General features: G+C 49.4%; 7 protein-coding genes across 25 annotated transcripts in view; 2 read left to right on the plus strand and 5 right to left on the minus strand.

Annotated features, from left to right (window-relative positions):
- Window positions 1-136: 136 nt before the first annotated feature.
- Window positions 137-13,102, minus strand: LOC117892348 (ribonuclease Z, mitochondrial). Of its 2 annotated transcripts, XM_034798548.1 has the most exons (3): window positions 13,099-13,102; window positions 1,335-2,574; window positions 137-1,276 (listed from the first exon to the last, which is right to left on the minus strand). In XM_034798548.1, the coding sequence occupies exons 2-3, from the start codon at window positions 2,548-2,550 to the stop codon at window positions 198-200; spliced, it is 2,295 nt and encodes a 764-aa protein (XP_034654439.1). In that variant the 5' UTR covers window positions 2,551-2,574; window positions 13,099-13,102; the 3' UTR covers window positions 137-197. The 2 variants fall into 2 exon arrangements, with proteins under 2 accessions (XP_034654439.1, XP_034654438.1); XM_034798547.1 differs by lacking the exon at window positions 13,099-13,102 and having other exon boundaries at window positions 1,335-2,597.
- On the plus strand, window positions 3,034-4,065 carry LOC117892353 (uncharacterized protein C16C10.8). Its single transcript, XM_034798557.1, has one exon. It carries the CDS (start codon window positions 3,131-3,133, stop codon window positions 4,001-4,003), a length of 873 nt encoding a protein of 290 aa, XP_034654448.1. The 5' UTR covers window positions 3,034-3,130; the 3' UTR covers window positions 4,004-4,065.
- LOC117892356 lies at window positions 4,075-4,897 on the minus strand. The gene is made up of 4 exons (XM_034798562.1): window positions 4,781-4,897; window positions 4,589-4,702; window positions 4,373-4,529; window positions 4,075-4,318 (listed from the first exon to the last, which is right to left on the minus strand). Exons 1-4 carry the CDS (start codon window positions 4,895-4,897, stop codon window positions 4,107-4,109), a joined length of 600 nt encoding a protein of 199 aa, XP_034654453.1. The 3' UTR covers window positions 4,075-4,106.
- Window positions 10,646-11,197, minus strand: LOC117892360 (ADP-ribose glycohydrolase OARD1-like). Its single transcript, XM_034798568.1, has 2 exons — window positions 10,903-11,197; window positions 10,646-10,839 (listed from the first exon to the last, which is right to left on the minus strand). The coding sequence occupies exons 1-2, from the start codon at window positions 11,191-11,193 to the stop codon at window positions 10,684-10,686; spliced, it is 447 nt and encodes a 148-aa protein (XP_034654459.1). The 5' UTR covers window positions 11,194-11,197; the 3' UTR covers window positions 10,646-10,683.
- Window positions 12,023-19,742, plus strand: LOC117892345 (nidogen). 2 transcript variants are annotated; one of them, XM_034798543.1, is made up of 11 exons: window positions 12,024-12,748; window positions 14,636-15,115; window positions 15,181-16,605; window positions 16,676-16,943; window positions 16,997-17,139; window positions 17,203-17,612; window positions 17,688-17,845; window positions 18,361-18,615; window positions 18,685-18,859; window positions 18,920-19,204; window positions 19,260-19,742. In XM_034798543.1, the coding sequence occupies exons 1-11, from the start codon at window positions 12,494-12,496 to the stop codon at window positions 19,522-19,524; spliced, it is 4,119 nt and encodes a 1,372-aa protein (XP_034654434.1). In that variant the 5' UTR covers window positions 12,024-12,493; the 3' UTR covers window positions 19,525-19,742. The 2 variants fall into 2 exon arrangements, with proteins under 2 accessions (XP_034654435.1, XP_034654434.1); XM_034798544.1 differs by lacking the exon at window positions 19,260-19,742 and having other exon boundaries at window positions 12,023-12,748; window positions 18,685-18,863; window positions 18,924-19,007.
- Window positions 17,643-18,236, minus strand: LOC117892361. Its single transcript, XM_034798569.1, has one exon. The coding sequence runs from the start codon at window positions 18,203-18,205 to the stop codon at window positions 17,858-17,860; it is 348 nt and encodes a 115-aa protein (XP_034654460.1). The 5' UTR covers window positions 18,206-18,236; the 3' UTR covers window positions 17,643-17,857.
- A 477-nt stretch (window positions 19,743-20,219) lies between the features above and the next one.
- Window positions 20,220-27,453, minus strand: part of LOC117892342 (potassium channel subfamily T member 2) — an 89,907-nt gene continuing 82,673 nt past the window's right edge. For 9 of the 17 annotated variants that reach the window (XM_034798538.1, XM_034798541.1, XM_034798528.1 and 6 more), the window contains 10 exons: window positions 27,209-27,424; window positions 26,979-27,142; window positions 26,806-26,917; window positions 26,548-26,733; window positions 26,274-26,480; window positions 23,829-24,026; window positions 23,231-23,436; window positions 22,820-23,165; window positions 21,808-21,996; window positions 20,220-21,755 (listed from right to left, as the gene is read on the minus strand). In XM_034798538.1, coding sequence (XP_034654429.1) covers window positions 21,465-21,755; window positions 21,808-21,996; window positions 22,820-23,165; window positions 23,231-23,436; window positions 23,829-24,026; window positions 26,274-26,480; window positions 26,548-26,733; window positions 26,806-26,917; window positions 26,979-27,142; window positions 27,209-27,424 — 2,115 coding nt within the window. In that variant the 3' untranslated portion in view covers window positions 20,220-21,464. The remainder of the gene's footprint in view (window positions 21,756-21,807; window positions 21,997-22,819; window positions 23,166-23,230; window positions 23,437-23,828; window positions 24,027-26,273; window positions 26,481-26,547; window positions 26,734-26,805; window positions 26,918-26,978; window positions 27,143-27,208; window positions 27,425-27,453) is intronic. The other 8 variants (XM_034798530.1, XM_034798536.1, XM_034798529.1 and 5 more) reach the window with 7 other exon arrangements.

A 27,453-nucleotide genomic window follows, 5' to 3' on the forward strand; every position in this document is an offset into this window, starting at 1 on the left:
TTAGCTCTTTAACTAGTATGTGCCACTTCTCTACACTAGGTACAAATATCCAAAACAGTTGCTGAGTATATACAAATTATATATTCTTCATTTGGGATTACATTTAAAAGGCTATTTGACAGACATTCCTTCCTTAACATAAGCTAAACAGTAGACCGGCAACTACATGCCTCCTTCTGGCTGCTGGCTGCTGGCAATCACGTTTGTGCCAACTTTCGTTTTCGCTCCTGCTTCAGCTCTCGCTTGACCGCCCGCTGCTCCAGCTCCTCGGTATATTCCGCATACATGGCCAGTAGCGGGGGATAGAGCTTGTGATAGTCCTGCAGGTCCTCCACAGTCACCTGCATGTTGTCGAAGGCGATGGCCACCTGTTGCATATCCTCCACACTGGGCAGGCGCGGGCACTTGGCGTAGCGCTGCGAGAAATGGGTGAGAATTGTGTGCTTGGCTCCCATGTTGCGTCCCTGCTGGATGGCCTGGGAGATGGTGCTGTGCGTCTTGATGCGCGCCTCCTCCTCCAGATCGTCCTCCATGGTGGCCTCGTGAATGAGAACGGTGGAGTTGCGTCCCAGCTCGATGAGGTCTAGGCAGGGCATGGTGTCGCCGCTGTAGGTGATCTTGATGGGCTCGCCATCGTGTTTGGCCTTCAGGGTGAGGCTCACGCCAAAGGAATTGGTGCAGTGCCTGACCAGACAGGTGGCAATCGCAGTTATGCCCAACGGTTCCACTGCCTCTCCAGTCAGGGGACTTGCCAAGAGCTCTCCGTTGCCCATCAAAGTGTACGCATCCTCAATCTCCTCGATTTGGCGATGGTAGAACTGCAGCCATGGCTCGATCTGCCGGGGAGCTAACAGCAGAAGCGGCGGAGCCATCGGGGACAGTTGTCGGCGCTCCCTCAGCAACCCAATCAGTCCAATGTGGTGATCCGCGTGCAGGTGAGACACGTACACAGCCTGCAGCTGCCGCAGCACCTCTGCGGCTTTTGTGCTGCCATAGAGCCGCACAATCTGCCCGTACGTTCCCTCTCCGCAGTCGAGCAGCATGAAAGCCTCCGCCGCAGTCTGGATCAGAATGGAGCTGACGTTGCGCGTCTTGTTGGGAATGCAGGAGCCCGTGCCCAGGAAGATGATTCTTGGGTAGCTGCTGTCAGGGGATACAGCTGTGAAGTCGGTTTCGGCCTTCAACTTGGCCAACAGCTCCGTGAAGCCGGGCACGGCATGCGTCTCCTTCACATACTCCTCTGGCGTAAGTTTGGCTGCGAGAGTTTGATCGAGACCTATGTGAAATGCAAGTGAGATCAGTGTATCAGAATGGATATCTGCTGTGGTACTCACCCTTCTTGGGACGCAGGTGGAAGCTCGTCATGGACACCACGCCCTGTTCCGTTTCCGTGCTTGCATCCACCTCGTCATCGGGGTCTGCCTCATTCAGCTTCGTTTTCTTCAGGTTCTGGCTAAGATTCTGACTCTGGCAGGGCAGCTGCTCCCTGAGGAGTGGAAATATCTGAGGCGCCAGCTGGTGCAGCTGATGCTGAATGCGGTGGGCAGCCGCGTAACCCGAGAATTGGTTTTGCGGGGAATTGAGGTAAATGTGCTGCGTGCCAGGCGAGAAATTGTTACGCAGAAAGCTCTGATAGCCCGGACAGCAGGTGATTTCGTGCGGAGTAAAGTGCACCACCAATGCCACCTCCGTGAGCTGCTGTTCGCCCAGATCTTTGATGGTCTTCGCATGGGTAAGCAGTCCGGCAAGGTAGTCCTCACTGGGCACATCGAGGAACACAAAGGAGAGCGCCGTTTCGCCGGGCTCCGTGACATCCACGGAACGAACCGTCTTGCCATCGGGCAGCGTGATGTCGTGGCCGTTCTTTAGCTGCCCCAGAAGCGGACCCGGCGGCACGCCCTTCTCCACACACTTGACCAAGTTGAGGGCACCCGGACGGGGCTTCAGTTGGCAGATGTAGTTGATCACCACCTTCTCCGGATCCTGCACGCTCTCCAGCGGCAGCGAAGTCACCTTCAGAATGGAGTCCTCAAAGCAGCTGCCAGCGGTGCAGTCGACCGTTTGCATCTGCAGATTCTTGAGCACAACGAAGCGCCGCATCGACTGCAGCATGGTGGCGAGATGCGACGGCCCGTGCAGGCCCACGCTGCGCACGCCAGCATCCTGAATAGTTAGCGCCAGGCCAGGCAGTCCGCCCACAGCTGCCCACGTGTTGCGCGTCACGAAGATTTGCTCCAGGCGCGACAGACGCGTCTTGTACTCGTGTGCCAGCCGCTGGGTGCCTTCGCCGCAGTTGAACAGGTAACGGGACTGGTCCGTGAACAGATAGACGGCACTGGGGGAGCCATTGGCTCCGGCTCCGAGCACCTGGAGGCTCACCGTGCCGGGCACCACCGAAGCCAGCTTCTTGCGCAGCACATTCGGCTCTCGCTCGTACTTGGGCCCAGTCAACGGATCCGTGGCCGAGGCAATGGCAGCCACAGAGCTGCTCATTTTCAGTTTTCGTAGTGTTCCATAAAGCGGCGTCCTCGCTAATTTCAACAAAATCATTCGTATTTCGTTTGCCCCGCGGAACTCTGACGGTGTGGCCGGTCGTCGCGTGTTGTTACTCGATGAACAGCTGTTTGTCCAGTGTCGAAATTATTGTATGCATGTTTTAGGGTCCAATAATGTTTGCTGAGGCCGCATTTTTAATGAACAAATCAACAACTTGGCTACTTTTTATGTGAGTAGTCCTGTTGCATTTTATATAAGAAATGATTATCAACAAGGAAAACAAAAATCCAGTAAATTTGAATTCATCTTGCTATACGGCAACTACACAGTCATGCAATCGACACTGCGGCATCTGGCGGAAAAAGAGTGAAAGTACAATTTGTGCAGTACTGTAAAGTGTTCGATGACAATTCTACATGATTTCAAACTTGGCGCATACGTTGCAGCCCTGGAAATTATGTATATTTCGGTATATTTCCGAGGGTCTGTCGGTATATTTTATCGATAATTCTGCGGTGTTACTGCTAAACAGAACAGCGGTCACACTCTCCTCCACGTGCGTTTGTTTGGCTTGTGCCGGCGCTAAATTTATTCGAATTTCCTAAAAAAATTAACTAGAAAAACCCGCCTGGAAATGGTATTCTTCACGTGCAACATATGCGGCGAGTCCGTGAAGAAGCCGTCGGTGGAGAAGCACTACCAGACGCGTTGTCGCGGCAAAGACAAGAACGTTTCCTGCATGGACTGCCTCAAAGACTTTTACGGCGAGGAGTACGTTGCCCACACGAAATGCATCTCAGAGGCCCAGAAGTACGCCAACCAAAATCAGAGTTTTGTGGCCAAGGAGTCGCGCAACAAGAATGCACAGAAACAGGAGAGCTGGATGGACATCATCCGTGCCATTCTAGACAGCAGCGAATACAACCTGACGCCAGCGCTGCGCACGGCCTTCCAGCGGCTGCAGAGCGTCGACAATGTGCCCCGAAAGAAGGCCAAGTTCGAGAACTTTGTGGGCAACTGCATGCGCATGCCCCGACAGCAGGCCACCCAGGTGTGGGACATACTCGAGAAGGAGCTCAACAAGATGAAGGAGGCCAAGCAGGAGGAGCTGGCCAGGGCCAAGGCAGCCAAGGAGGCGTCTCAGAATGGCAAGGCCGAGAAGAAGAACGGCACGAAGGAGGTGGAGTCGGAGGCAGAGGCAGAGGCGCCTCCCAAGAAGAAGTCAAAGGTGGCAGTCGAAGCGGAAGAGGAAGCCGCTCCCGAGGCATCCGAAGGCAGCAGCAACGACTTTGACTGGCCCACTCAGCTGGCCAAGATTGTGTCCAAGCAGGCTGACGGCATCTTTCTGGAGAAGCTGAAAAAGAAGCTGCTGAAAAAGTACTCCAAGCACGTGGCTGTGGACGAGCTGAGCGAGAAGCAGGCAAAGAAGTTCCACAAAAGATTCGACAAGCAACTGAAGCTGTGTGCGACGCTGCGACTAGATGGGGACCTGGTCAAGTCGTGCTAGCACTGAAGGAAGTCGTACATAGGTTGACGAGTAGGAAATAAATGTTGTAAGCTGAACACGTACATCTTCCTATGTTCCACTGTTTATTTCACTCCGGATCACTCTAGGATCTGTACTTGAGGTACTGCTGGCATTGGCGCAGCTGGTTGCGGGTCTCCACGCACTGCGGCGTCTGATGGAAGCGCTTGGCCGGGCAGTTGAGGATCATCTCGTTGGCCACGCACTCCATGACAAGCCCAGCATAGGGATGGCATCCGAAGCGAGCCATGCGCTTGGCCAGCGACCTGACGCCCTTGTGGGGCAGCAGCGAGAGAGCTGCAAGGGAAATCGATCAGCGAATCAGACAAGCTGCAGCCATTGGCTACTCACCGTGCTTATCGCACTGGACATAGGTTCGATGCATCAGCGCCTCATCCTGATCGTTGGCCAGTTCGCTCTCCAAATGCTCCCGCACCGCTGCGAGATCCAGCGACTGGCGATTGCTGCCCAAGAAATCGGTGCCATTGAAAGTGCACTCGGCGGTGCACTGCACGAAGAGAGGTCAGAGAGGTGCTGTGGTCCAATTGATCGGCTGGCTGTACTCACAAACATGTAGGTCTGCTCCTCCTGCTCCGTCGTGTAGTGGATCTTCTCGTGCCACTCCATCTGGCAGTCGCTGAAGTGGGGACTCTCGTCGTGCAGATCGCAGCAAAAGTCGTGCTGCAAGGGTAAGTGCGGAAGAATGGCTAAATGCACTTGAAAGTCCCTTCCCCACGTGCTATCTTAGAGTTTATTCACCATTGTATCGGAGTTGAGTTCGCAATCCTCGTCCAGATCAGGGACAGACTTGGCCATTGCCCAACCGCAAAAGAGAAGCAGCCACAGTGCGCGGACGTACACCCGCTGGAGTCTCATGGTCCGATTCGCTTTGTGTGGCAATGAGTCGGATGAGTCGGGGGGTGGCTTTTATGGTTCAGAATGGAAGGCATCGGGGTAATTTGGCGTAACATTTGATGGTTTTTAATTTGTGGCTTAATTTACGTGTTTAATTATTCCAAGCAAAAGTGCTGCATCATTTGGTCATATGTTTGATGTCTGGAGAGTGCATCACGGGTGCAGTGCCAGTGGCTGTGTCGCCGTTCCGCTCCAGTTCCTGGAATGCATTTCACTTCCATTAGCCGCTGCGGCAGCACTCGAAAATAAATGATAAATGAAAAGGCGAGGGCATCCATCACCGATCAAGCGGGGCACCATGTTCAACGCTTCCAAATATAGCAACACAAATATGATGGAGAAGGCAGAAACACGCACTTTCTTGTTGCCCACGGCAATGATGATGATCACGCTGATGCCTTACAAATGCATGCGGAAGCATTGCCCCATTCCATGCCATCCCATCCCATCCCCCGTACATCCCGTGTCCATTCTGTCTGCTTTCAGCTGCAACTAATTAACCGAGAAATGCATCATAAATAGTCAAGCTGCCGCTCCCTGCACTCCAGCCCCAGTTCCAGTTCCAGATTCAGCTCCTCGGGGCAACAGACGATCGTCATCAGTCAAGGCGCAGACGTTGCGTCGCTGCCGCTGGCTCAGAAGTCCCCGTATGTTTATTTTTGACTCGCACAACAGAGCTGTGGAATGGGGTAAGCATTGGGTGTGGATTCTATGTCTTTCGATATGGCGGCGCTTCACGGTGGCATGCGATTGCGCTAGGGAGTTCGAATGGAGATGAGAATTTTGGGGGCAGGAGCAATCAAGCGGCACGTGCCGCCTGAAGTTAATTTCGTAGGAATTAGAACGCCGTAACTGGCTAGGCGCATCCCCATCCCCAGCACAGCCAAATAAGACCTACAATCGTCTCTTTATGGTAAAGAGTATTTAATTTTATTTAAAGTTTGATACACTAATGGGGATTGATAAATTGTTGCTCTCTTATTACCAATACTTTTTTTTGTATATTTTTCAGGGAAACGCTTTGCGACATCATGAAGATGGAGGTTGAGGATCGCAGCTCTCCGATGTACAGATGTCCGATTTGGCGGAATTCCCACAGAAGATCGAGGAATGCTGGCGGCTCCTACTTTTGCTGCAATCAGTAGTGCGGATTCCCCATGGAAGTGGCTGAATTCTGATGGTGAAACTGAATCGGAATAAGGCGCAGGTTAACATTAGCATACACAACATACACAGATGTACATACATACCTTATTTCCCATTCTGTAAACATACATATGTTAAGGCCAACGATATTTTTTACAAATAAAAAACATAGCATACTTTTGGGGTGCTGTTATCGTATTTATTTCAAATTTATGAAGTATCTTTTGGGGGCTGCTTTGATTGCGAAAAGTATAGCAGACTTTCAGGCGGCTAAAATCTTATTACAAAATAGCGTCAAACAGCCATATCCTGAAGTCCTTGAGGTCCTTGATGGATGCAAACGGTACAGGAGATTCTCCCGATTCCGAGGAGGCGTGGCATGTCCTGATACGACAGGACACAGCCGAGCTATAGCGTTGCAAGGATTGCATTTAAAAACAACGGTAAAAAGGCATTATCCTTAATGTCCTTGAACCCGATGTGATCGCAAAGGATCCGGGACACTGTCCCGATCACGAGGAGGCGTCGCATGTCCTGATACGACAGGACACAGCCGAGCTATAGCGTTGCAAGGGTTGCATTTAAAAACAACGGTAAAAAGGCATTATCCTTAATGTCCTTGAACCCGATGTGATCGCAAAGGATCCGGGGCATTGTCCCGATCACGAGAAGGCGTCGCATGTCCTGATCAGACCACAAACGAAGGAGAAAACAACAAAACAAAATTATCCTGTTGTTGTTGTCACCTGATGTTGTTGTTGTTGTTGTACAATAAAAGTTGTTTTTCTTGTTGTTGTACAACAAAAAAATGTTTGTTGTACAACAAAAAACAGGAAACAGGAAAATTTTCAGACCAAGTACCAGGCGAACAGAAGTCAGCAGAAGGAAACTTGTGTGAAAAAACATGGAAACCAGTTGCCTTCTGCTGACTTCTGTTCGCCTGGTACTTTGTCTGAAAATTTTCCTGTTTCCTGTTTCCTGGCCGAAAACAGGAACATTTTCAGACCAAGTACCAGGCGAACAGAAGTCAGCAGAAGGAAACTTGTGTGAAAAACATGGAAACCAGTTGCCTTCTGCTGACTTCTGTTCGCCTGGTACTTTGTCTGAAAATTTTCCTGTTTCCTGTTTCCTGGCCGAAAACAGGAACATTTTCAGACCAAGTACCAGGCGAACAGAAGTCAGCAGAAGGAAACTTGTGTGAAAAAACATGGAAACCAGTTGCCTTCTGCTGACTTCTGTTCGCCTGGTACTTTGTCTGAAAATTTTTCCTGTTTCCTGTTTCCTGGCCGAAAAACAGGAACATTTTCAGACCAAGTACCAGGCGAACAGAAGTCAGCAGAAGGAAACTTGTGTGAAAAACATGGAAACCAGTTGCCTTCTGCTGACTTCTGTTCGCCTGGTACTTTGTCTGAAAATTTTCCTGTTTCCTGTTTCCTGGCCGAAAACAGGAACATTTTCAGACCAAAGTACCAGGCGAACAGAAGTCAGCAGAAGGAAACTTGTGTGAAAAACATGGAAACCAGTTGCCTTCTGCTGACTTCTGTTCGCCTGGTACTTTGTCTGAAAATTTTCCTGTTTCCTGTTTCCTGTTTCCTGGCCGAAAACAGGAACATTTTCAGACAAAGTACCAGGCGAACAGAAGTCAGCAGAAGGAAACTTGTGTGAAAAACATGGAAACCAGTTGCCTTCTGCTGACTTCTGTTCGCCTGGTACTTTGTCTGAAAATTTTCCTGTTTCCTGTTTCCTGTTTCCTGGCCGAAAACAGGAACATTTTCAGACCAAGTACCAGGCGAACAGAAGTCAGCAGAAGGAAACTTGTGTGAAAAAACATGGAAACCAGTTGCCTTCTGCTGACTTCTGTTCGCCTGGTACTTTGTCTGAAAATTTTTCTGTTTCCTGTTTCCTGGCCGAAAACAGGAACATTTTCAAACAAAGTACCAGGCGAACAGAAGTCAGCAGAAGGAAACTTGTGTGAAAAAAACATGGAAACCAGTTGCCTTCTGCTGACTTCTGTTCGCCTGGTACTTTGTCTGAAAATTTTCCTGTTTCCTGTTTCCTGGCCGAAAACAGGAACATTTTCAGACCAAGTACCAGGCGAACAGAAGTCAGCAGAAGGAAACTTGTGTGAAAAACATGGAAACCAGTTGCCTTCTGCTGACTTCTGTTCGCCTGGTACTTTGTCTGAAAATTTTCCTGTTTCCTGTTTCCTGGCCGAAAACAGGAACATTTTCAGACAAAGTACCAGGCGAACAGAAGTCAGCAGAAGGAAACTTGTGTGAAAAACATGGAAACCAGTTGCCTTCTGCTGACTTCTGTTCGCCTGGTACTTTGTCTGAAAATTTTCCTGTTTCCTGTTTCCTGTTTCCTGGCCGAAAACAGGAACATTTTCAGACCAAGTACCAGGCGAACAGAAGTCAGCAGAAGGAAACTTGTGTGAAAAACATGGAAACCAGTAACCTTCTGCTGACTTCTGTTCGCCTGGTACTTTGTCTGAAAATTTTCCTGTTTCCTGTTTCCTGGCCGAAAACAGGAACATTTTCAGACCAAGTACCAGGCGAACAGAAGTCAGCAGAAGGAAACTTGTGTGAAAAACATGGAAACCAGTTGCCTTCTGCTGACTTCTGTTCGCCTGGTACTTTGTCTGAAAATTTTCCTGTTTCCTGTTTCCTGGCCGAAAACAGGAACATTTTCAGACCAAGTACCAGGCGAACAGAAGTCAGCAGAAGGAAACTTGTGTGAAAAAACATGGAAACCAGTTGCCTTCTGCTGACTTCTGTTCGCCTGGTACTTTGTCTGAAAATTTTCCTGTTTCCTGTTTCCTGTTTCCTGGCCGAAAACAGGAACATTTTCAGACCAAGTACCAGGCGAACAGAAGTCAGCAGAAGGAAACTTGTGTGAAAAAACATGGAAACCAGTTGCCTTCTGCTGACTTCTGTTCGCCTGGTACTTTGTCTGAAAATTTTCCTGTTTCCTGTTTCCTGGCCGGAAACAGGAACATTTTCAGACCAAGTACCAGGCGAACAGAAGTCAGCAGAAGGAAACTTGTGTGAAAAAACATGGAAACCAGTAACCTTCTGCTGACTTCTGTTCGCCTGGTACTTTGTCTGAAAATTTTCCTGTTTCCTGTTTCCTGGCCGAAAACAGGAACATTTTCAGACCAAGTACCAGGCGAACAGAAGTCAGCAGAAGGAAACTTGTGTGAAAAAACATGGAAACCAGTTGCCTTCTGCTGACTTCTGTTCGCCTGGTACTTTGTCTGAAAATTTTCCTGTTTCCTGTTTCCTGTTTCCTGGCCGAAAACAGGAACATTTTCAGACAAAGTACCAGGCGAACAGAAGTCAGCAGAAGGAAACTTGTGTGAAAAAACATGGAAACCAGTTGCCTTCTGCTGACTTCTGTTCGCCTGGTACTTTGTCTGAAAATTTTCCTGTTTCCTGTTTCCTGTTTCCTGGCCGAAAACAGGAACATTTTCAGACCAAGTACCAGGCGAACAGAAGTCAGCAGAAGGAAACTTGTGTGAAAAACATGGAAACCAGTAACCTTCTGCTGACTTCTGTTCGCCTGGTACTTTGTCTGAAAATTTTCCTGTTTCCTGTTTCCTGGCCGAAAACAGGAACATTTTCAGACCAAGTACCAGGCGAACAGAAGTCAGCAGAAGGAAACTTGTGTGAAAAACATGGAAACCAGTTGCCTTCTGCTGACTTCTGTTCGCCTGGTACTTTGTCTGAAAATTTTCCTGTTTCCTGTTTCCTGGCCGAAAACAGGAACATTTTCAGACCAAGTACCAGGCGAACAGAAGTCAGCAGAAGGAAACTTGTGTGAAAAAACATGGAAACCAGTAACCTTCTGCTGACTTCTGTTCGCCTGGTACTTTGTCTGAAAATTTTCCTGTTTCCTGTTTCCTGGCCGAAAACAGGAACATTTTCAGACCAAGTACCAGGCGAACAGAAGTCAGCAGAAGGAAACTTGTGTGAAAAAACATGGAAACCAGTTGCCTTCTGCTGACTTCTGTTCGCCTGGAACTTTGTCTGAAAATTTTCCTGTTTCCTGTTTCCTGGCCTGTTTTTCTGTTTTCGGCCATTTCAGTGGACCAATTTCAAAATTTCACAGTGGCGCCCCAACACAGAGCGGCCAACTCTCGAACTACGATATTTTAGTTCCATAAATGGCCGTAATAATCACGGTGGCGCCACTGTGCGAACGCATTTTTAGTTTAAGAAATGGCCGTCGTGATCGCGGAAGCGCCACTGTGCTAACTACGTGGTTGGTTCACTACAAGAAAGTGTTTGTTGTACAACAATAACAAAAACATCTTTTGATGTACAAGTTTTTTTTTTTTACAACAAATTTTGAGAACAACGACAGAACAGTTTTGTTTTCTTCTTTTCTCCTATATTTGTGGGCCGATCAGAATGTGCCACACCTTTTCGTAATCAGGACAACTTCCCCGATCCTTTTCAATCTCTCTCGCTTCAAGGACATCAATGATTAAGGATTCAATTGCACATATTTCCCATTCCCATAATAAATACAATTGATGTTAGGTATATGTATGTATATGTATACTTCTTTTATTTGATATCTTCGCCTAGAATTGATTCTTAATTGCTTGGTGGAGGCACAAAGTTGTAGACGACAATCTCCAGCTGCTCCTGCCCGAACACGTACTCCAGAACGCCGCTGACTTTGTCCCATTCCAAGCCATCAATACCGCAACCGATGCGCGGTATGGCCAGCTGCTTAACGATGTTCTTGCGCTGCGAAAAGGTTCGAAATGCATAAGCAAAGAATTGATCTAAAAGTTAGCGCAAGCCACTCACCATGTGTTCGCACATCTGCTCCAGAGATGACTGCAGCGACTCGTATGTTGGTTTTCCCCAGCTTTGTGGCTTCGTCACCAGATAGTAAATGTAGCGATCATTATCCTTGAGCACAGCCACATCACCGCTGGCCGCCTTCTGGGCACGCAGCTCATCGACCTTGCCGCAGACCTCCTTGAACTTCACAGCTATGCCTGCGCCCATGGCCAAGTCAGCGCCCACACAATGGGCCAGCGAGTGCGAGACTTTGTCTACAGTATGTAAATGTATGTAAATTATTAAGAGAGACATGTTTATTAAGTGATAACATTGAAAAATTTGAAAAATATCGCGCATAGATCACCAGTAATCATTGTGGCTATAATAATGATCCGATCGGATCCCAATTTGGTGATCTGATAGATATGGTCATTCCCTACGGAATGGCGTTTTTAGTTTTCTGTTATCTTCAAAATTGTAGATTTGGGAGGTTTTCGCCCTTTTGCGGGGGCGGAAGGGGGCGGGGCTCATTTTTGAAATACACTGGTTTCAGTGTGAGCATACAGCAGTCTGGTGCCAAAATTTGGTGGCTCTAGCTCTTATAGTCTCTGAGAACTAGCCCACAAACAAGACGGACAGACGGACGGACGGACAGACAGACGGACAGCCGGACAGACAGACATGGCTCAATCGACTCGGCTATTGATGCTGATCAAGAATATATATACTTTATGGGGTCGGAAACGTTTCCTTCTTCTATTTACTCTTCGAGTACCGGGTATAATAAATAAATATGTACACATTTAAATTGAAATGCGGATGTTTCTTTGGCTTTTTGTTAGGCAGTGTAATCAAATCATTGATTAGCATTCCGCGCTCTCTCCGTCTTCTGGCATTTGTGGATGTTATTCGAACTGCAACAGCTAACCCGAAGCATACGGCCCCAAGGCAATTGGAGCAGACTCCAGGCAGCCTGCAACGTTCACGCTATGTGGCATCCACTCCACACACAGGGAAACGGGAACAGACTCGCACTCGCACGCACACAGCCAGACAGTCAGACAGCCAGACAGCACAGGGAGTGCCGTGGCGTGGCGCATGTAACGGTTAGACGAGCACCGACCCGACCCGAAGAATCCACAGGGCAGCAGCGGCGAGTCAATCGAAATTCTGTTGTCAAAGCGTGCGGTTCGTTCGGTCTCGCGTGTAGAGGAACCGAAAGCCACAAGAAGGCAACAAAGAAGCAGAAGGAGGCGCAGGAGACAGTCGCCACTTGGAGCGACCAGTTCCAAAAAGTCAGACAGACAGAGACCAAAGACCATAAACCATAAACCATAGACCGTGCATATAGAAATTGTTATGCGCAGATAGTGCGGTGCGGCCAGTGGCACTTTATTTATAAATTCTCTATATTTTTGGATCAAACTTGGGGCGGAAAGCAAAAGTGTTTCAAGAATTCGTCTCGTACCATCTCGGTTCGGTGTGTGCTGTGTTCCGTGTGTCCGCGTGAAAATGCCGTTGGCAAAATTGTGAAATCCTCTCGAGTGAATATTAAAATCGAGAATCGAGAATCGAGCACTTAATCCACAAAAACACATACAAAAAATCCCAAATGATGTACTTAAGCAACAAACTGTGTCCCTGGCTGCTGTTGCTGCTGGCGGTGGTGTGCTGCAGCCCCATCCTGGTCAGCGGACAGTTCGAGCACTATCTGGACAGCCTGCGCTCCAATGAGCTGTACGAGTTCGTCGACGATGGAGCCTCCTCGGGCAGCATCCAGTTCCTGCCCAAGGGCGACAGCGAACGCACCGTCCTGCAATTGGAGCAGCCAATCAGCTTCTATGGCGAGCAGTACGAGCAGCTCTATGTGAGTAAAAGTGTGTCCAGTCGAGGCTACACGCTACAAAGTAGCTTCAAAATTGTGCACTGCGCTGAATGAATTTTTGCAGTAGACGATAAGGCATTCGCCCGATCGCTGATAAGCGTGTTCGGTCAATCATTATGCACACACTCTCAGTCGTACATACGAGTACCCATACACAACAGATCAATAGTTTCCAGCTTAAAGTCGGTGTGGAAGACATTCTATTTCGGTGGACGGAGCATGTGTTTGTTGTGTTCCGAGTATTTTATTTATAGACGACATTAATTTTCGGCAAAACATGACAGGACGGACATCGATTTCCACACAGCAGCAGCAGCAGCAGCAGCACCCACGAGTGTCAAAATCAACATTTATTTCGATACTCTTAGGTAGCCGCAGCCGCAGTCTTGGAGCACATGTACAATTTACACGCTCTTGAGGGTGGTCCATATCCATGGATGGCGGGCAAAAGCCTAGGCAAAACGAGAACCCATTGATGTGATCTGATGTGATGTGTGATGTCGCTGTGCCGCCTTGGCCGTCTGCCAGAGTTCCCTGAGCATTTCTGTTCTGAGTGTTTCAGCACTTGGCATCGAGAATTATGAGTTCTCCGCCGCCGCCTGTCGAGAGTGCGAGAGTGTCGCCTATTTCTGTAGCTTATTTGTCTTTTGTCTTTTGTCTCTTGTCTTTTGTTGCTGTGCTTTGTATTTGTTAGTTAATTAACTGAATTTATGTGTCTGACGTAGAAAAATAGCACGCGGCACAGAATCGGAATCGGTGCGTTTTATTATGGCCATAGGCCATAGATACTAAACATAAATTTCACTTGGAATTCCAACCGGGAGTAGTCTCGCAAAGAAGTGCCCGCCCGACAGCCGCTTCAAAGCGCTGCTCCATTCCAAAATTATATTAATAGATTCCGTCATCGTCAATGATCGTGTGAATAACCGGGAGAGAGGTTAGATACTTTCGAGAGTTCACTCAAAAAGTACTATACCCAAGGGGGAACTCGTGCATATACTTTCTGATAAGCATTTGTTTTGCTTGCACACAAAAGCCTCACCAGATTCGATTTGTAATGCATCTTTCTGCCCGAAGAATGGTTAAATATTCCTTGCAAAGTGTCTGTCCGTGGATAATCAATGGAACTACAAACAAAAGCCACGCCACAGACTCTTAACATTTACCAAATTGCGTAGAAACAACAAACAAGGCCACAAATCACCTGCCAAAAGATGCCGAGAAATTCCGAGCACCCCGGCAGATGCTTTGGTTTGGCAACCATTTGCCAGTGCAGCAGACACGTTGCAACATGCCAACGGCCCGCGGAGCTGAGGTGCGCCCGTGGTGCCGGCCTATCCTGGAGGTGCAGTCAGATTTATGCTTGGGGCCGCGGCCTGTCAGTGCTGCCACATTTCGAACACCTGTGCTCCAATTCCAATTCCAATTTCATTCTGCTCAAACACACAAAAATTGTTGTTTATACAGAAGGAATGCATCGCTGTGGGTATGCTGGAGTTGGGGCTGTAGGGGGGGAAACTGGATCGAACTAATTGCAGCCAGAGGATTGCGGATGTGGTTGCTGCTTCTGGCGTGGGAGTCAATTAGTTAGAGGGCCAGTCCCGGGCCCAGTCCCGTCGGAGATCACTTATCGCATCCCTTGAAATGATCATTTGCCGCCTTGTTAATGGTTTGTTGCTGCTTGCTTTCCGCCATGAGAATGCCCACTCTGGAGTTAAGTGGCCCGTTAGCACTTCACGGAGGGGTTCTAGAATGCATCTTTGAAGTGCCATATGGCAATGCCAAGTACTTCCACTTGAACTGACTGTGATCCCTGATGCGCACTTCCTAACTTCCCTTTGGGCTTGTCTCCGCTTTCCCGTCACACAGATCAATACCAATGGAATCCTGACGTTCAACGTGGAGTTCCCCGAGTACTTGAATCAGCCCTTCCCCCTGGAGTATCCCTCGATAGCCGCCTTCTACTCGAACGTGGATACATCGAACAGCGGGGATGAGACCTCCATCTCGCTATTCCAGACCAAGGATCCTGCCACCCTGGACAGAGCCTCGCAGCTGGTGCGCTACGCCTTCAGCGAGCAGGCCGCATTCGAGGCGCAACAAGTGGTTGTGGCCACCTGGCACAACGTCGGCTACTTCGACTCCAAAACGGACAAGGTGAACACGTTCCAAGTGGCGCTGATTGCCAACGAACGGCAGACCTTTGTGCAGTTCATCTACCCAGAGGGCGGCCTCAACTGGCTCCAGGGCGAGTCCTTGGGCCTTGGCCTGCCCGACATTCGCGCTCAGGCTGGTTTCGTGGCTGAGGACGGACGTTACTACAGCCTGAATGGATCTGGATCGGCGAATGTAAGTGCCAGAGAGAGAGTGCCACAATGGGGGGATCTACAATTGATTTCTGTTACCTTTTGCAGGCCCGTTTCCTTAGCGAGAGCACCAACCTGGGTGTGTCCGGTGTCTGGCTGTTCGAGGTGGCTCCAGTGGCGGCACAGCAGAACGTGCGTATCCCCGACAATGCAGAGACGTGGACAGAGTCGCCCGCTCTGGCCCTGAGCTGCCAGGTGAACGGACATCAGTGCCACGACAAGGCTCAGTGCCACGACAAGGCCGAGGGCTATTGCTGCGTCTGCGAACCGGGATTCTATGGCAACGGCAAGGCTTGTCTGGCCAATGATCTGCCCATTCGTGTGACGGGCACGCTGGCGGGTGAGCTGAACGGCCACCCGGTGGACGAGCAGGCCAAGCTGCAGTCGTACGTTGTGACCACCGATGCCAGATCCTACACGACCATCAACCCACTGAGCGTGGAGCAGGGTGCCCAGATCCGGCTGATCCTGCCGCTGCTCACGACCGTGCCCTGGCTGTTCGCCAAGTCGGTGAATGGAGCCTCGAATGGCTACCAGCTGACGGGCGGCGACTACGAGCACATCTCGCGCATCCAGTTCGAGTCGGGGGAGACGCTGCACGTGAACCAGACCTTCCAGGGCCTCAACTACTGGGACCAGCTGGCCGTCAAAATCGAGATCTACGGCGAGGTGCCAACCGTCCAGTCGGGTGCCACCCTCCACCTGCCCGACTACATCGATGAGTATCGCTTCGTGCGGCCCGGCGAGCTGCAGTCCGTGCAGTCGCATCAGCTGGAGCTGGTGGAGGAGCAGCGTGTGATCAGCTTCCAGGTGGACCAGCGCATTCTGTACCAGAGCTGCCTGCGCGACGACGAGGCCGATCCATCCGACACCAGCGTCATGCAGAAGGTCTCCAAGATCGCCCTGGACTTTGTGGAGCGTGACCAGGCGCTGCGCATCAGCGCCATGAGCAAGATCGGTGTGGATGCCGAGTCCAATGCCTGCACCGACGGCACCGGCCAGTGCGTGGAGAACTCCGTCTGTGTGCCGTATGAGGATACCTACCGCTGCGACTGTCGCCACGGCTACGCCGCCCAGCTGGACGAGCGCGGCCTCGAGGTCTGTGTGGACGTGGACGAGTGCGCCCTGGGCACCCATGTGTGCGATGAGAATGCTCTCTGCGAGAACAACGAGGGCGGATTCACTTGCTTCTGCTCCGAGGGATTCCAGGGTAACGGCTACAGATGCCTGTCCAACAGCAGTGAGAGTGCCAGAGACGGCGACAACACCGCCGACAACATTGAGTACTCCACTCCAGCCAACCAGGTGGCAGTCGATGAACCAAGCTCTGAGAACGAAACTGAGAACGAGAACGAGAACGAGTCTGATCCCAATGCGAATCCAGATGGTAATTCCGATGCCAACCAGTATCCCTATCCCTATCCCAATGCAAGTGAGGAGGAACAGGGCCACGCACAATCGGATGAGTGTTATGTGAGTGCAAGGACTGCCATTCACTCATTCTCTGGCCAAATCTGAACTCTCTGAATCTCCATCCTTCCAGCGCTGCTCTCCCGATGCCGACTGCGTTGAGGGACGCTGCACATGCCGTGAAAGCTTCACTGGCGATGGCTACCAGTGCTCCAATCTGTGCGGCCATGACGAGGCCTGGGAGCGCGGACGCTGCGTTCCCATTCTGCTCGATCCGGAGGTGGATCCGTCGTGCGACTTTCTCGGCAACTGTCGCTGCCCGGAGGGCTACCAAATCACCGACGATGGTCACATTTGTCGCTACACGCTGGATACCGACTTGGAGAAGAACGGAGACTTGGGTGAGTGCAGGAACAACTTGATTTTGGGTCACTTAATGACTCACCTCTTGTAGTTCCGTGCGATGTGGATGCCAACTGCCACATAAATGCAACTTGCGCCTGGTACGACCACGAGCTGCGTCACATTTGCACCTGCAACGCGGGCTTCAGCGGCGACGGCTATGCCTGCGAGCCCATCGATGATTCCTGCGCGATTGTAAGTGCAGATACGACACGAACCCTATCCAACACTTTAGTATAAATCCTGACCTGCTTGTAGAAACCCGAGATCTGCGACGCTCATGCCACGTGCACCTACAACGATCAAGAGGGCAAGTCCGAGTGCGTGTGCGAGCGCGGCTACGAGGGCGATGGCTACCGCTGCCAGCTGGCACCGGAGTGCGAGTCCGCGGAGCATTGTGGGGAGAACGCCTTCTGTGATTCCGGCGTGTGCCAGTGCCAGGAGGACTACGAGCGCGATGTGAGCGACAGGTGCGTGCCGGCCGGCCGTTGCGGCACCGTTTTCTGCGGCTCCAATGCCATCTGCAAATGGGACTCGGTGCAGAGCGTTCAGTACTGCGACTGCCTCGAGGGCTATCAGGGTGATGCTCTGGTGGGTTGCCTCAGCAAACCCACGCCCTGCAATGTGAGGAATACCTGCGGCATTCATGCCACCTGCGAGCCAACAGAGTAAGTTCACTGCAACAGCAAGAGAGGCGATCACGAGGTTTGTTCTCATGTTTTATTTATATTTTCTGCTTTCAGGGATCCCGCCAATTACGAGTGCCAGTGCATCGCCGGATACCATGGCGATGGCTACGTGTGCATCGAGGAGCAGAATTGCCTCAACAACCCCACGCTCTGCGACATGAACGCCAAGTGCCACTCGACCAACTCCGGCCTGGTGTGCGCGTGCAATCAAGGTGAGTGAGTCTTCACTTCTTGGGCGGGACTGGCAGCTTGTCAGTTGTGGCGACCTTCTCCTCGCTGGGACAGCACGAGTTGAAGAAGCAAAAGCCGAATATGGACAGGGCCAGCACCACGTTAAAGTAGCCATTGTTCCGGTCCCATGTCTGGGGATGCATGAAGAACTCACGCATCGACACCAGGGCCGATCCTGGCTTCTTCACTTCTTCGTTCATGTTCTGTGCAAAACGGCGGTCTGCCACAGTCGGGCGGCGCTTCAGCCTGGCGCCGATCTGATGCCGCATCGTTGCACAACGCAGGGAGTTGCTGCCTGACAGGCGCGACATCTTCGTGAGCATTTTCTGAACAAGACGCATGCTGGGGGCTCTTTGGTTGAATCGAAAACGAAACTGGAAATTTTGTTGGGCTTAGGCAAAGGAAAAATATGAGAATTCCGAGTCGAGAATGGAGACTGAATGAACTGGAATTGGCAGAGCCTACTCGTACTCACTTTGAACTGTTCTCCTTGCAGGTTTCTATGGAAACGGCTCCGTGTGCTTCGAGCGGCAGCAGCATGACTCGGACTTCCTCATTGTCAGCCAGGGCGTGGTCATTGTCCGAGTTCCGCTCAACGGACGCAATGTTCTGCCCATTTCGGTGGCCTCGATGGCCATCGGCCTGGACAAGGACTGCGTGGAGGGTCGCGTCTACTGGGGCGACATCTCGGCCAAGAAGATTGTGAGTGCCAAGTACGATGGCACCGACGCCCGTCCCTTCATCACCACGGGTAAGCCGGCCTAGGTCCAGGTCTCTGGGAGGAGCTCTGCCTAATGTTTGCTTTTCCCGTATCGCTTAGACATTGAGTCGCCCGAGGGCATTGCCATTGATGTGATTTCCCGTCGGCTCTACTGGACTGACTCCGTCAAGGACACAATTGAGGTGGCCAGCCTGGACGATCCCACGCTGCGTGCGGTGGTTATCAGCAAGCAGCTGGTGAATCCTCGCGGCATCGCCGTGGATCCCTACAGAGAGTAAGCACTGTCGACACATACCTGAAGCTCAGCATTTGTGACTCTCTTTTCGATTCACAGAAAGCTCTTCTGGTCGGACTGGGATCGCTCCTCGCCCAAGATTGAGTTCTCCGACTTGGACGGCACTGGACGCGAACTGCTGCTGGGCAAGGATGCCGTCACCCTGCCCAACTCTCTGGTGGTGCTGGAGAACAGCGGCGAGTTGTGCTACGCGGATGCGGGAACCAAGAAGGTGGAGTGCATCCATCCACAGAACCGCCAGACCCGCACCATTTCCAACGAGCTGTCCTATCCATTCGGCCTCACCTTTACCCACGATCAGTTTTACTGGACCGACTGGACCACGTGAGAGCCTCTTAGCCCCATCGCGCTTCCTTCAGTTAATTGAAATATTTTCCAGCAAGAAACTGGAGAGCGTTGACGCCCTGGGAACCCGCCAGAAGCCCATTCAGACCCCATTCTTTGGCAGCCACAAGATGTACGGCATGACGGTCGTCGAGCAGAACTGCCCGCAGTACCAGAGCCCCTGTCAGATCAACAACGGTGGCTGCACAGACGCCCGACTCTGTCTGGTGAACCGCAAGGCTCCCTCGGGCAAGAGCTGCAAGTGCACCAGCGCCTCCACCGGCTGCAGTCAGCAGCCATCGCCCTATCCCGGCTACTGAGTCAAGGTCAAGAGTCAAATTATTTTTCGATACGTATACGGAGAAGCACAAACACAAAGAAAATACAAACAAAACAAAGAGTTAAGAAACGCTAACTAAATTAAATGTACTAACTAGGAATGCCTGAGTGCCATTTTATGTAAATCAACACTGAGAACTTAATACAAAATAAAAGTAAGCACCCGGATGTGGGTCTAGAAAGTAAAAGAAAACCTTAACTGATGGATACCTAATCCTCTTTGGAGTTCACACTCCACAGCAGTATTTCCAACTATATTTTGAGTTTATTGTGAATTCTGTTCGGCATGCCTTAAAGAGCATCGATAAATATTACAGCAAGTTTATATTCTCTAACTCTAGTGATGCCGCCAATGCCAGGATGCGGTTTAGTATTCTATCTTTTGTTTGTACATTGAGACATCGGTTCGAACTATGTTTGTGCCACTTAGTTGGTACACAGTTACACACAATCACCTAAGTACACGATGTACATATGTATGTATGAATGTTTGTACAGATCTATGCATGTAAATAAGTATCTGGGTGTGAGATTAGGCATACATATATGTATGTAGCTTAAACTATGCTTGCGTTTGAGACACTGGAATGCATTTCAACTTCCTCATTTCAGTTGAGTAAAATTTCCTTATAAAACTGCTTTTTGTTGTGCTTTAACTAACATTTTCAAGTGTGTGTGGGTGCGTGATGGTATGTGTAGGTACACCTGGATTTTCTCTAGCTACTTCCCACTACAGAGACGCTACTTGGGATGTGTCTTCAAAAATTCAATAGAGTTGCAGTTGCGTTTCCTAAGTCTAGACTCTACATCTATAGTAGTGTTTGTGTTTGTGTATAGCTCATTGAATTTGGTACAGTTGCCGACACTCTCAATGGGTCGGAGTTACATAGGTTATCGGTAACTACTCTTAATTCTAGATAACTCTAAGCTCTAAGTACTAGCTTCTGTTGATTTGCGTTCTGCCAATGCTCTAATAGTGGTTTTAGTTTTGCTCTTGAATGCTGTTTGGTTGGTTCTTAATATCCCTAGTGTTTCTATGTATATATATACAAATTGGTTGGTTTTTTTTTTGTAAAGCATTTGAGTATACCAAAGCCCGTTTCAAACTATGTTATGAAAACCTTTTCCATTTCTGTTTTTTATATATATACTTTCTTCTTCCATTTGTGTAAAACAATTCAAAGAGTTTTACAAAACTTGGCTACAATAATTATATGTGTGAGTGTGGTGTTCGTGTGTGTATAGTACATGACATTGATAGCACCTTCATATAAGTATCTACATATATGTGGTATATGTATAGTAAATACATAGTGTGAGGAGGAAGTTAAGCCGCACCAAATTGGTGCCGAATTGTTTAGTCTATACCTAGGGTATATACACTTGGAATTTCATGGAGTTTGCTCTGCTCCTCGGATATGCTGGAAACGAATTAGGGTCGGGTCTGATACATTATGCATAGTATAGTTTAGTTTAGTATGTACAGTACAGTTAGCTAAATCATCATCATTCGTATGCTATCCAATAGTTTAACTACATATCTTGTTCCCAAAACACAATTTTTGCCTCAACTTTGTTTGTTTTTAAAGCATAAATACTCGTAATAATTATTCCTATGCTTATGCTGCATGTTCCTCAGAGACTTCCTTCTACGTAATCTATCATACATATGTATATCCATAGCTTAACCTTCGAGGGAGGAACTTGTACTGGGACTGGGACTGGGACTGGGACGCACACCACAGACGTTGGGCGGGTTTGGTTGTTGGTTGTTGGTTGTTGGTTTTTGGTTTTTGGTCTCCTAATACTTTTGCTCTCAGAACTTATCTCTACGGTTGTGTCTGTGTGTGGGGGCCGTGTTCTATATCCATTTGTTCTTTGACATGGAGGAGCGGAGACGGCGCCCCCACATCAGGTTGTATCATACGATCGTTCCCTGCAGATGCTGCGGCGACGACACCTGCGACGACTGCGGGCCAAGCGAGTCCTGTGGCTGCAGCGAGCTACCAGCGCCTGATGAGGTGCTGGGACCTGGTCCCAGATCGGCCGTGTTGATGGCCAGCGAGGAGCCCGCACCCAGCATGCCACTAGTTGAGGATCCTGTTCCGGATGGGTTTATGCCGCCGCCGCCTCCGCCGCCACCCATCATGCAGGGCACGCCCAGCATGGGCGTGGGTTCCTCTGGCGGTGTAACCTGAAGTGAAATCTGATTCTGCCGCGGGCGTTAGTCATCGGAGGGATATTTTTGCGCGACTGTAACTCACCTCCATGCCAATGCTGCCATTGAGCGAGATCTTGATGGGATTGCTGTGGTTCGTGGCCTGCATCAGGGTCGTGAAGTGACTGATGCCGATCTCCTCCAGCGAAGACTTTCGACGGCCATGACTGACGCCAACACTGGGCAGTCCCTGCCTCAGCGAGGAGGAACGCCGCAGCAGTATATCGTTGTCGATCTGCAAATACAAAGGAGCAGGGAAATATCCACGCAACAGTGGTCCGGATTAGTGTGTGGAGTAAACCCAGCGCAGGTGCTTGAGATACCAACAATATTCAAATACAACACAATACACATACACAAATTGGCTATACTTTCAGTTCAAATTGCACTTAAAGTTACTCAAAGTCACGCAAACACATGGAGGAAATGAGGATACACAAGAGTCAGCACTGCTGCTGCTCGTTCTACATTTGACTCTTTGATTTTGGTCTTAGATTCAGCGTCAAGGCAGCGCAGTGCTCTGCGTGGCTGCTGGATGGGTGTGGCTGCTGCTGCTGCTTCTGCTGCTGCTGCTGCTGCAAGTGATGTGGCGGCTGCCTTGCTGATCGGACGAGTGCTTTGCGGCTTAACTTTCATACGAGAATTTTGATGCTTTGTGTGTGAGTGCAAGCATTGGTGTAGTTACTAGTTTGTTGTAGCCAATTTGTTAAGAACTTAACTAAGATAACGAGGTGTGGGTCCTGCCGGACTGCGAACTGGAGCCCCAATTCACACTCCGCCAGGACAGCGTCTACACTGCGGTCCACACAGGCAAAGGTCAAAGTGTGTAAGCAATATAAAGCGATCTTTAGAGATGATTCACAGCTATAATACGCTTAGACCTTGGAGACCGCAGAGTGAGCTACGAACCAATTGGTTCCTTTTGTGGTGTATCTCAACGGAAATTGAACAAACCAACGTGAAGAAAGTGAATAAAATCAACAAACACAGAGATAGAGTGGGAAGGGGCGGTGGTGTGTGGGTTTGCGTGTGTGTTGGATAAAGGAATAATAGCCAACCCGCAATGAGTTACTCCGTCCACGCTGATTGCCAACCACCGTCGGACTGTCGGGTAGAGAAAGAGAATTCGATTTAATTTGCTGCATCGGTGGGGTACAGCGCTGCGAGGATGATCCATACCCGGCCAAAGTCTGAACGCTCTGCATTTGCATGGGGTTCAAACCGGCGATGCCGGAGCCGCGACGCGATCCAGCTCCGACGGCGGTGTTGGACATGTTTTGCATTTGGGGACCACACGTGGCCCCCAGATTGATATTCGAGCAGAACGAGATGTTCGACTTGCGACGCGAATTGTGCCGTTCGAAGGTCTTTTGTGCCGAGAACGGCGACGGCCGCACCAAGTAGCTGTAGAGAGAAGTAAAAAGAAAAGGGATGAGTGGTGGCTCTGCTGTACAGTCGCTGATACTCACATGAGATCGCCCTCCTCCAGCTTGAGATCACAGCTCGGATTGATTATCACATACGACAAGTGGTTCCGCTTCTCGCTCACATCATCGTAGTCGATTGTGGGCAGGTTCAGGGACTCCATGCGACTCCTCACCAGATTGGCAATCTCCGCTCGCTCGATCTGCTGTGCATGATTGTCCTTGGCCTCGTCCGCCAGATTAATGGAGTACTAAAAGAGGAAGCCAAAACGTTTTACTCAATAGTTTTACTCCAAGCGAATGTTTGCTCCTATAATAAAGTTCTGGTTGATCCTGTGTGTGTGTTTGTTATGCTGAGATGATAATCGTGGATCCATCATTGGTAGTTGTTTTAGTTGTTGTTGTTGTGAGACATGCTGGTGATAGTAAAAACTTCATGCTGCAAAAGCCAGAGGGCGAATCAAGACGACCTACCTTAACCCTTAAACAGTGTAAAGGGGAAACCATTAATCACTAACCCACTAAGCCACAACCATTAACCCACACAGAAACCAAGCATTGAGCTGGGTCAGAGTCGAGTTGAGTTCAATTGAGTTGGGGGAGAGGTGAAATGGAAAGTGCTCTCGAATCGAATGCTACTTACAGATGATCCCTTACGCTCCGAGCAGCCGCCCAGACAGTTGGTCGACCTCTGGCGCTGCTGCTGCGGCGTCGGCTGCGACGGGGACCGAAAGCTGGCCCCGGCCCCACCTGTGGCCGAGGGTGGCGGTCGGTAGGTGACCCCGCGCAGCATTTCCGTAGAGTCCTTGGTGGAGTCGGGTGTGCCAGTTTCCTCGTCGTACTGGGGCATGGATTTGTTTTGGTTGGTGTATGCAAATTTTTCGATGAGGTTCGGTTAAACACAAAATGATTTACATATTTAATTGGTTTTTAATTGAAATGGCAAAACGCTCTCACTGCTCTCTGTACGTGTGAGGAGTGTTCGTGTGTTAGTGAGAGAGTGTAATGGCGGTGGTTTAGCTTTGTGTGTTTGGGTTGGTGTTGGCCACAGCAAAAAAGTTAACATTTAGGTTGTACGAGTAGAAACATGCCTGGAAGTCGGTGGGGGGATGTAAGCACTTTTAAACGATGAAAACCAAATTTAAAGAAATTAATTGACGCGATTTATTGATCCAAAGAAGCCGAAAAAAATACAGAAAAACACGTGGCAGAAAAGTGCGGGAGCGAGCTTAAAGGCGGGGATGCTTTGCTAGGAATATTTCGTACATTTCCACTGTGGGAAATTTAATTTTCTAATCTGATGAAATTTTAATTATTGCTCGTTGCTTTTTTTGCCAATTATCCCACAGATGCCTTGCCTTTCTTCTACTCTGCCAACTCGTCTTGCAGGCATTTTTAATGAGCTCCCTGAACACTGTTGAACTTTTCATGCCTGAAAAAGGAGTTTGAGGAAAGGACAGTGGGTTGACCAGGCCAAGGCCTGACAGAACAGAACAGAACAGAACATAACAGAACAGAACAAGAAAATGCAATCAGCTAATTAAAAGCGGCATGCAAACAACATGAAACAGCCCAAACAAACGGAAACGGAAGCAGTACCAGAAACAGCAACAAAAAACAAATTAAAGTCGGAATAACCAAACATGCAGCAGCCAACAGGTCACGCAGGACCCCATAGAGAAACAAAGAGAGAAAGTGAAACTATGGCTAGGCTACTACATCACGGTACCGTAGGGGCACAACTACGGCTAGTACTACGCACACACACAGAAACACAGACACACACACACAATTAGTGGCCGGGTGGTGGCTAATGGGGGAGGGGTCAAGCATACGGGTATGAGATTGTATGAAGTGTAGCTGGTATTTTTTTTATTTTTTGCAAATTCCTTGTATTTTTTTTCGGGGGGTACGGGGGACTCACTGCGTGCGTGTGCGTCAGGTCCAATGCAAACGCAATTATTTTCTTTTTTCGGTACAATTTTTTTCGGTTTTTTGTAAACTGTTGGTAATTTCATTGACCTGATCAGAAATGCTCACACAACTCTTGCATATGATAATTGGGCTCCCCCGTTCAGTGTGTGTTTCAGCCGAATGAAAATTGATTTTGCTGCATCAAATTAAGCCAAAAAGGAAACGGGAAATGGACGGATCTGGCAGTAAAAATAAATAATAAATGGGAAAGGGAAAGGGCGGCATAATCTCGAAACTGAAGCCAGAATCAGCACGCTAGATGCTTCATTTATACAGTTGTAAATGTATATGTAAATGTAAATGTAATTAAAATGTTATTTTGGTTTTATGGTGAAATTTACTTTAAGTGGGTCAACTCTCTGGTAGTGGAATCAAGCATATAAGTTACTTGCCTATTGGGTGAGTCTATGTCTTTACCAGAACTCTCATTTGCTTAAGGAAGAGTCAAAGATTATATGCTATATGCTTGGAGAGAGAGAGATAGAAAGCGTGAAAGATTTTACAAGTTCTGATGGGAGGACTATGCACTTAGCGTTACTGGAGGGAAATGCAAAAAAACTTCTTGGGATGAACAGACAGCAGACAGCAGACTTCAGACCCAAATGCAGTTAGTATTGGAAATATCAAAGCTTAAGCGTGTGATTGAGAACTCAAGAGCATAAAATAAATACAAACTTAAAGGAGTAAAAAAGTAATGAAACAAAAAAGAAATAAAATTAGAAATCAATTGGGGAAATACGCAAATTAGGGTTACAATTGCTCGATTTTGTTTTTAAATTTGAATCTCGATTTGTTTTGGTGTGTGTGTGTGTGTACCTAAGCGCAACTCGAGATGCGAATACGTGAGCAAGAGACAGAATAAGAGTTAGAGTTGGAAAGAGATAGAGATAGAGAGTTAGAGAAAGAGCAAGAGAGAGAGAGAGAGTGGACAGGCTATGTGTGTGAGAGAGAGAGTGGCTGTGTGAGTGAGCGTGTTAGTTGGGTTAGAAAGGTGACAAGGGGGGCTGTCCCCGAAGAACCCCGAAGAATAGCGAAGGAGAAGGAGGAGATTGGAATGGCCTGCAGGCCGAATCTTGGGTTGTTGCTGTTTGTTTGCCTTTTGCTTTGGACTCACCGATGGACGCAAGCGCACACAATGCCTGCCGAAGGCCGAGAAGGGTCCCCATCTATCGACCGGCGAGTTACTCACATGTGACGTGTCCGCATTCGAGGTATCCTGGGTGCGGTAGATGCCAATCGGTATCTCGCAGGTGGTCGAGCAGAGCTTCTGATACAGCCGTCCGTACGTGCGTATCCACATGTCCTCCTTGGTGATGCGCATCTGTTGGGAATCCACTCCACTCCATTATCTCCACATCCATTAGAGACTGCCATCAGTTGGTACTCACCGAGGTGAGGAAACCGCTGCCCGGCGCCTGGTCTATGCCCAGCAGAAGGCGCACAAACGTAATCACATAGTCCTTCACGAATGCCTGGTACAGCAGCGTGTCCAGCATGGAGGCACTGAAGACGGCACCCGCCGCAAACGGCAGCCGGAACATGTACGAGATGTGCGATCCGCGCTCCTTCTCGCGCTGCAAAGAAGTGAGCGGCAAATTAACCAACTGACATCTGCCGGCGGCAGGCGAGGCCAACTCGTTACCGACCTTTTCCATTTTGCTGAGATGCAGGGCGTACTTGTCGTGGGCCCGGAACTGCATGAACCGCATATTCGAGCTCTGCGACAACTCGGTGATGCTCTTGATGCTGGGAAAGAATCTGCAAGGGAATGAAGGGACACATTGACTCGGTATGCCCACAATTAGTGCGTGGCACTCACTTGAACATATTCTGCACAGCCACAATGGTGTTGCAGTCGGAGAGGGAGTCCTCCTCGGCCGAGTTTGAGAGCTCCTTGTTGACCACAACCACGCTCTCGGCCAGCGTGATGCCCGCTCGCAGCAGATCGTCGAGGCAGTCGATCGATCCCAGCATCCAGTACACCTAAGTATCCCCCAAAATAAATACAAATCAGCTCAGCGAAGAAGCGTTTCGTTTGTGTATACCCACCAGGGGAAAGTAGGAGAGGGCGTCCAGGAAGGCCACATCCGGACGTCGCTCCAGCAGCAGGATGATGGGATTGAGTGAAGTCTTTGAGCGGAAGTGAGCTCTCAGCGGAATGATGAAGTTGTATATCCCATTGGAGGCATAGTCGGCGGCCAGAATGATCGTCTTGTTCTGCCACTGGTACTCCTTGGCATTCCTGTAGCTGCAGTGCTCGCACACCTGTGAAGGATTTCCGCTTGACTTTGATT

This window comes from Drosophila subobscura, chromosome E (assembly GCF_008121235.1).
Source record: "Drosophila subobscura isolate 14011-0131.10 chromosome E, UCBerk_Dsub_1.0, whole genome shotgun sequence".
NCBI lineage: Eukaryota > Metazoa > Arthropoda > Insecta > Diptera > Drosophilidae > Drosophila > Drosophila subobscura.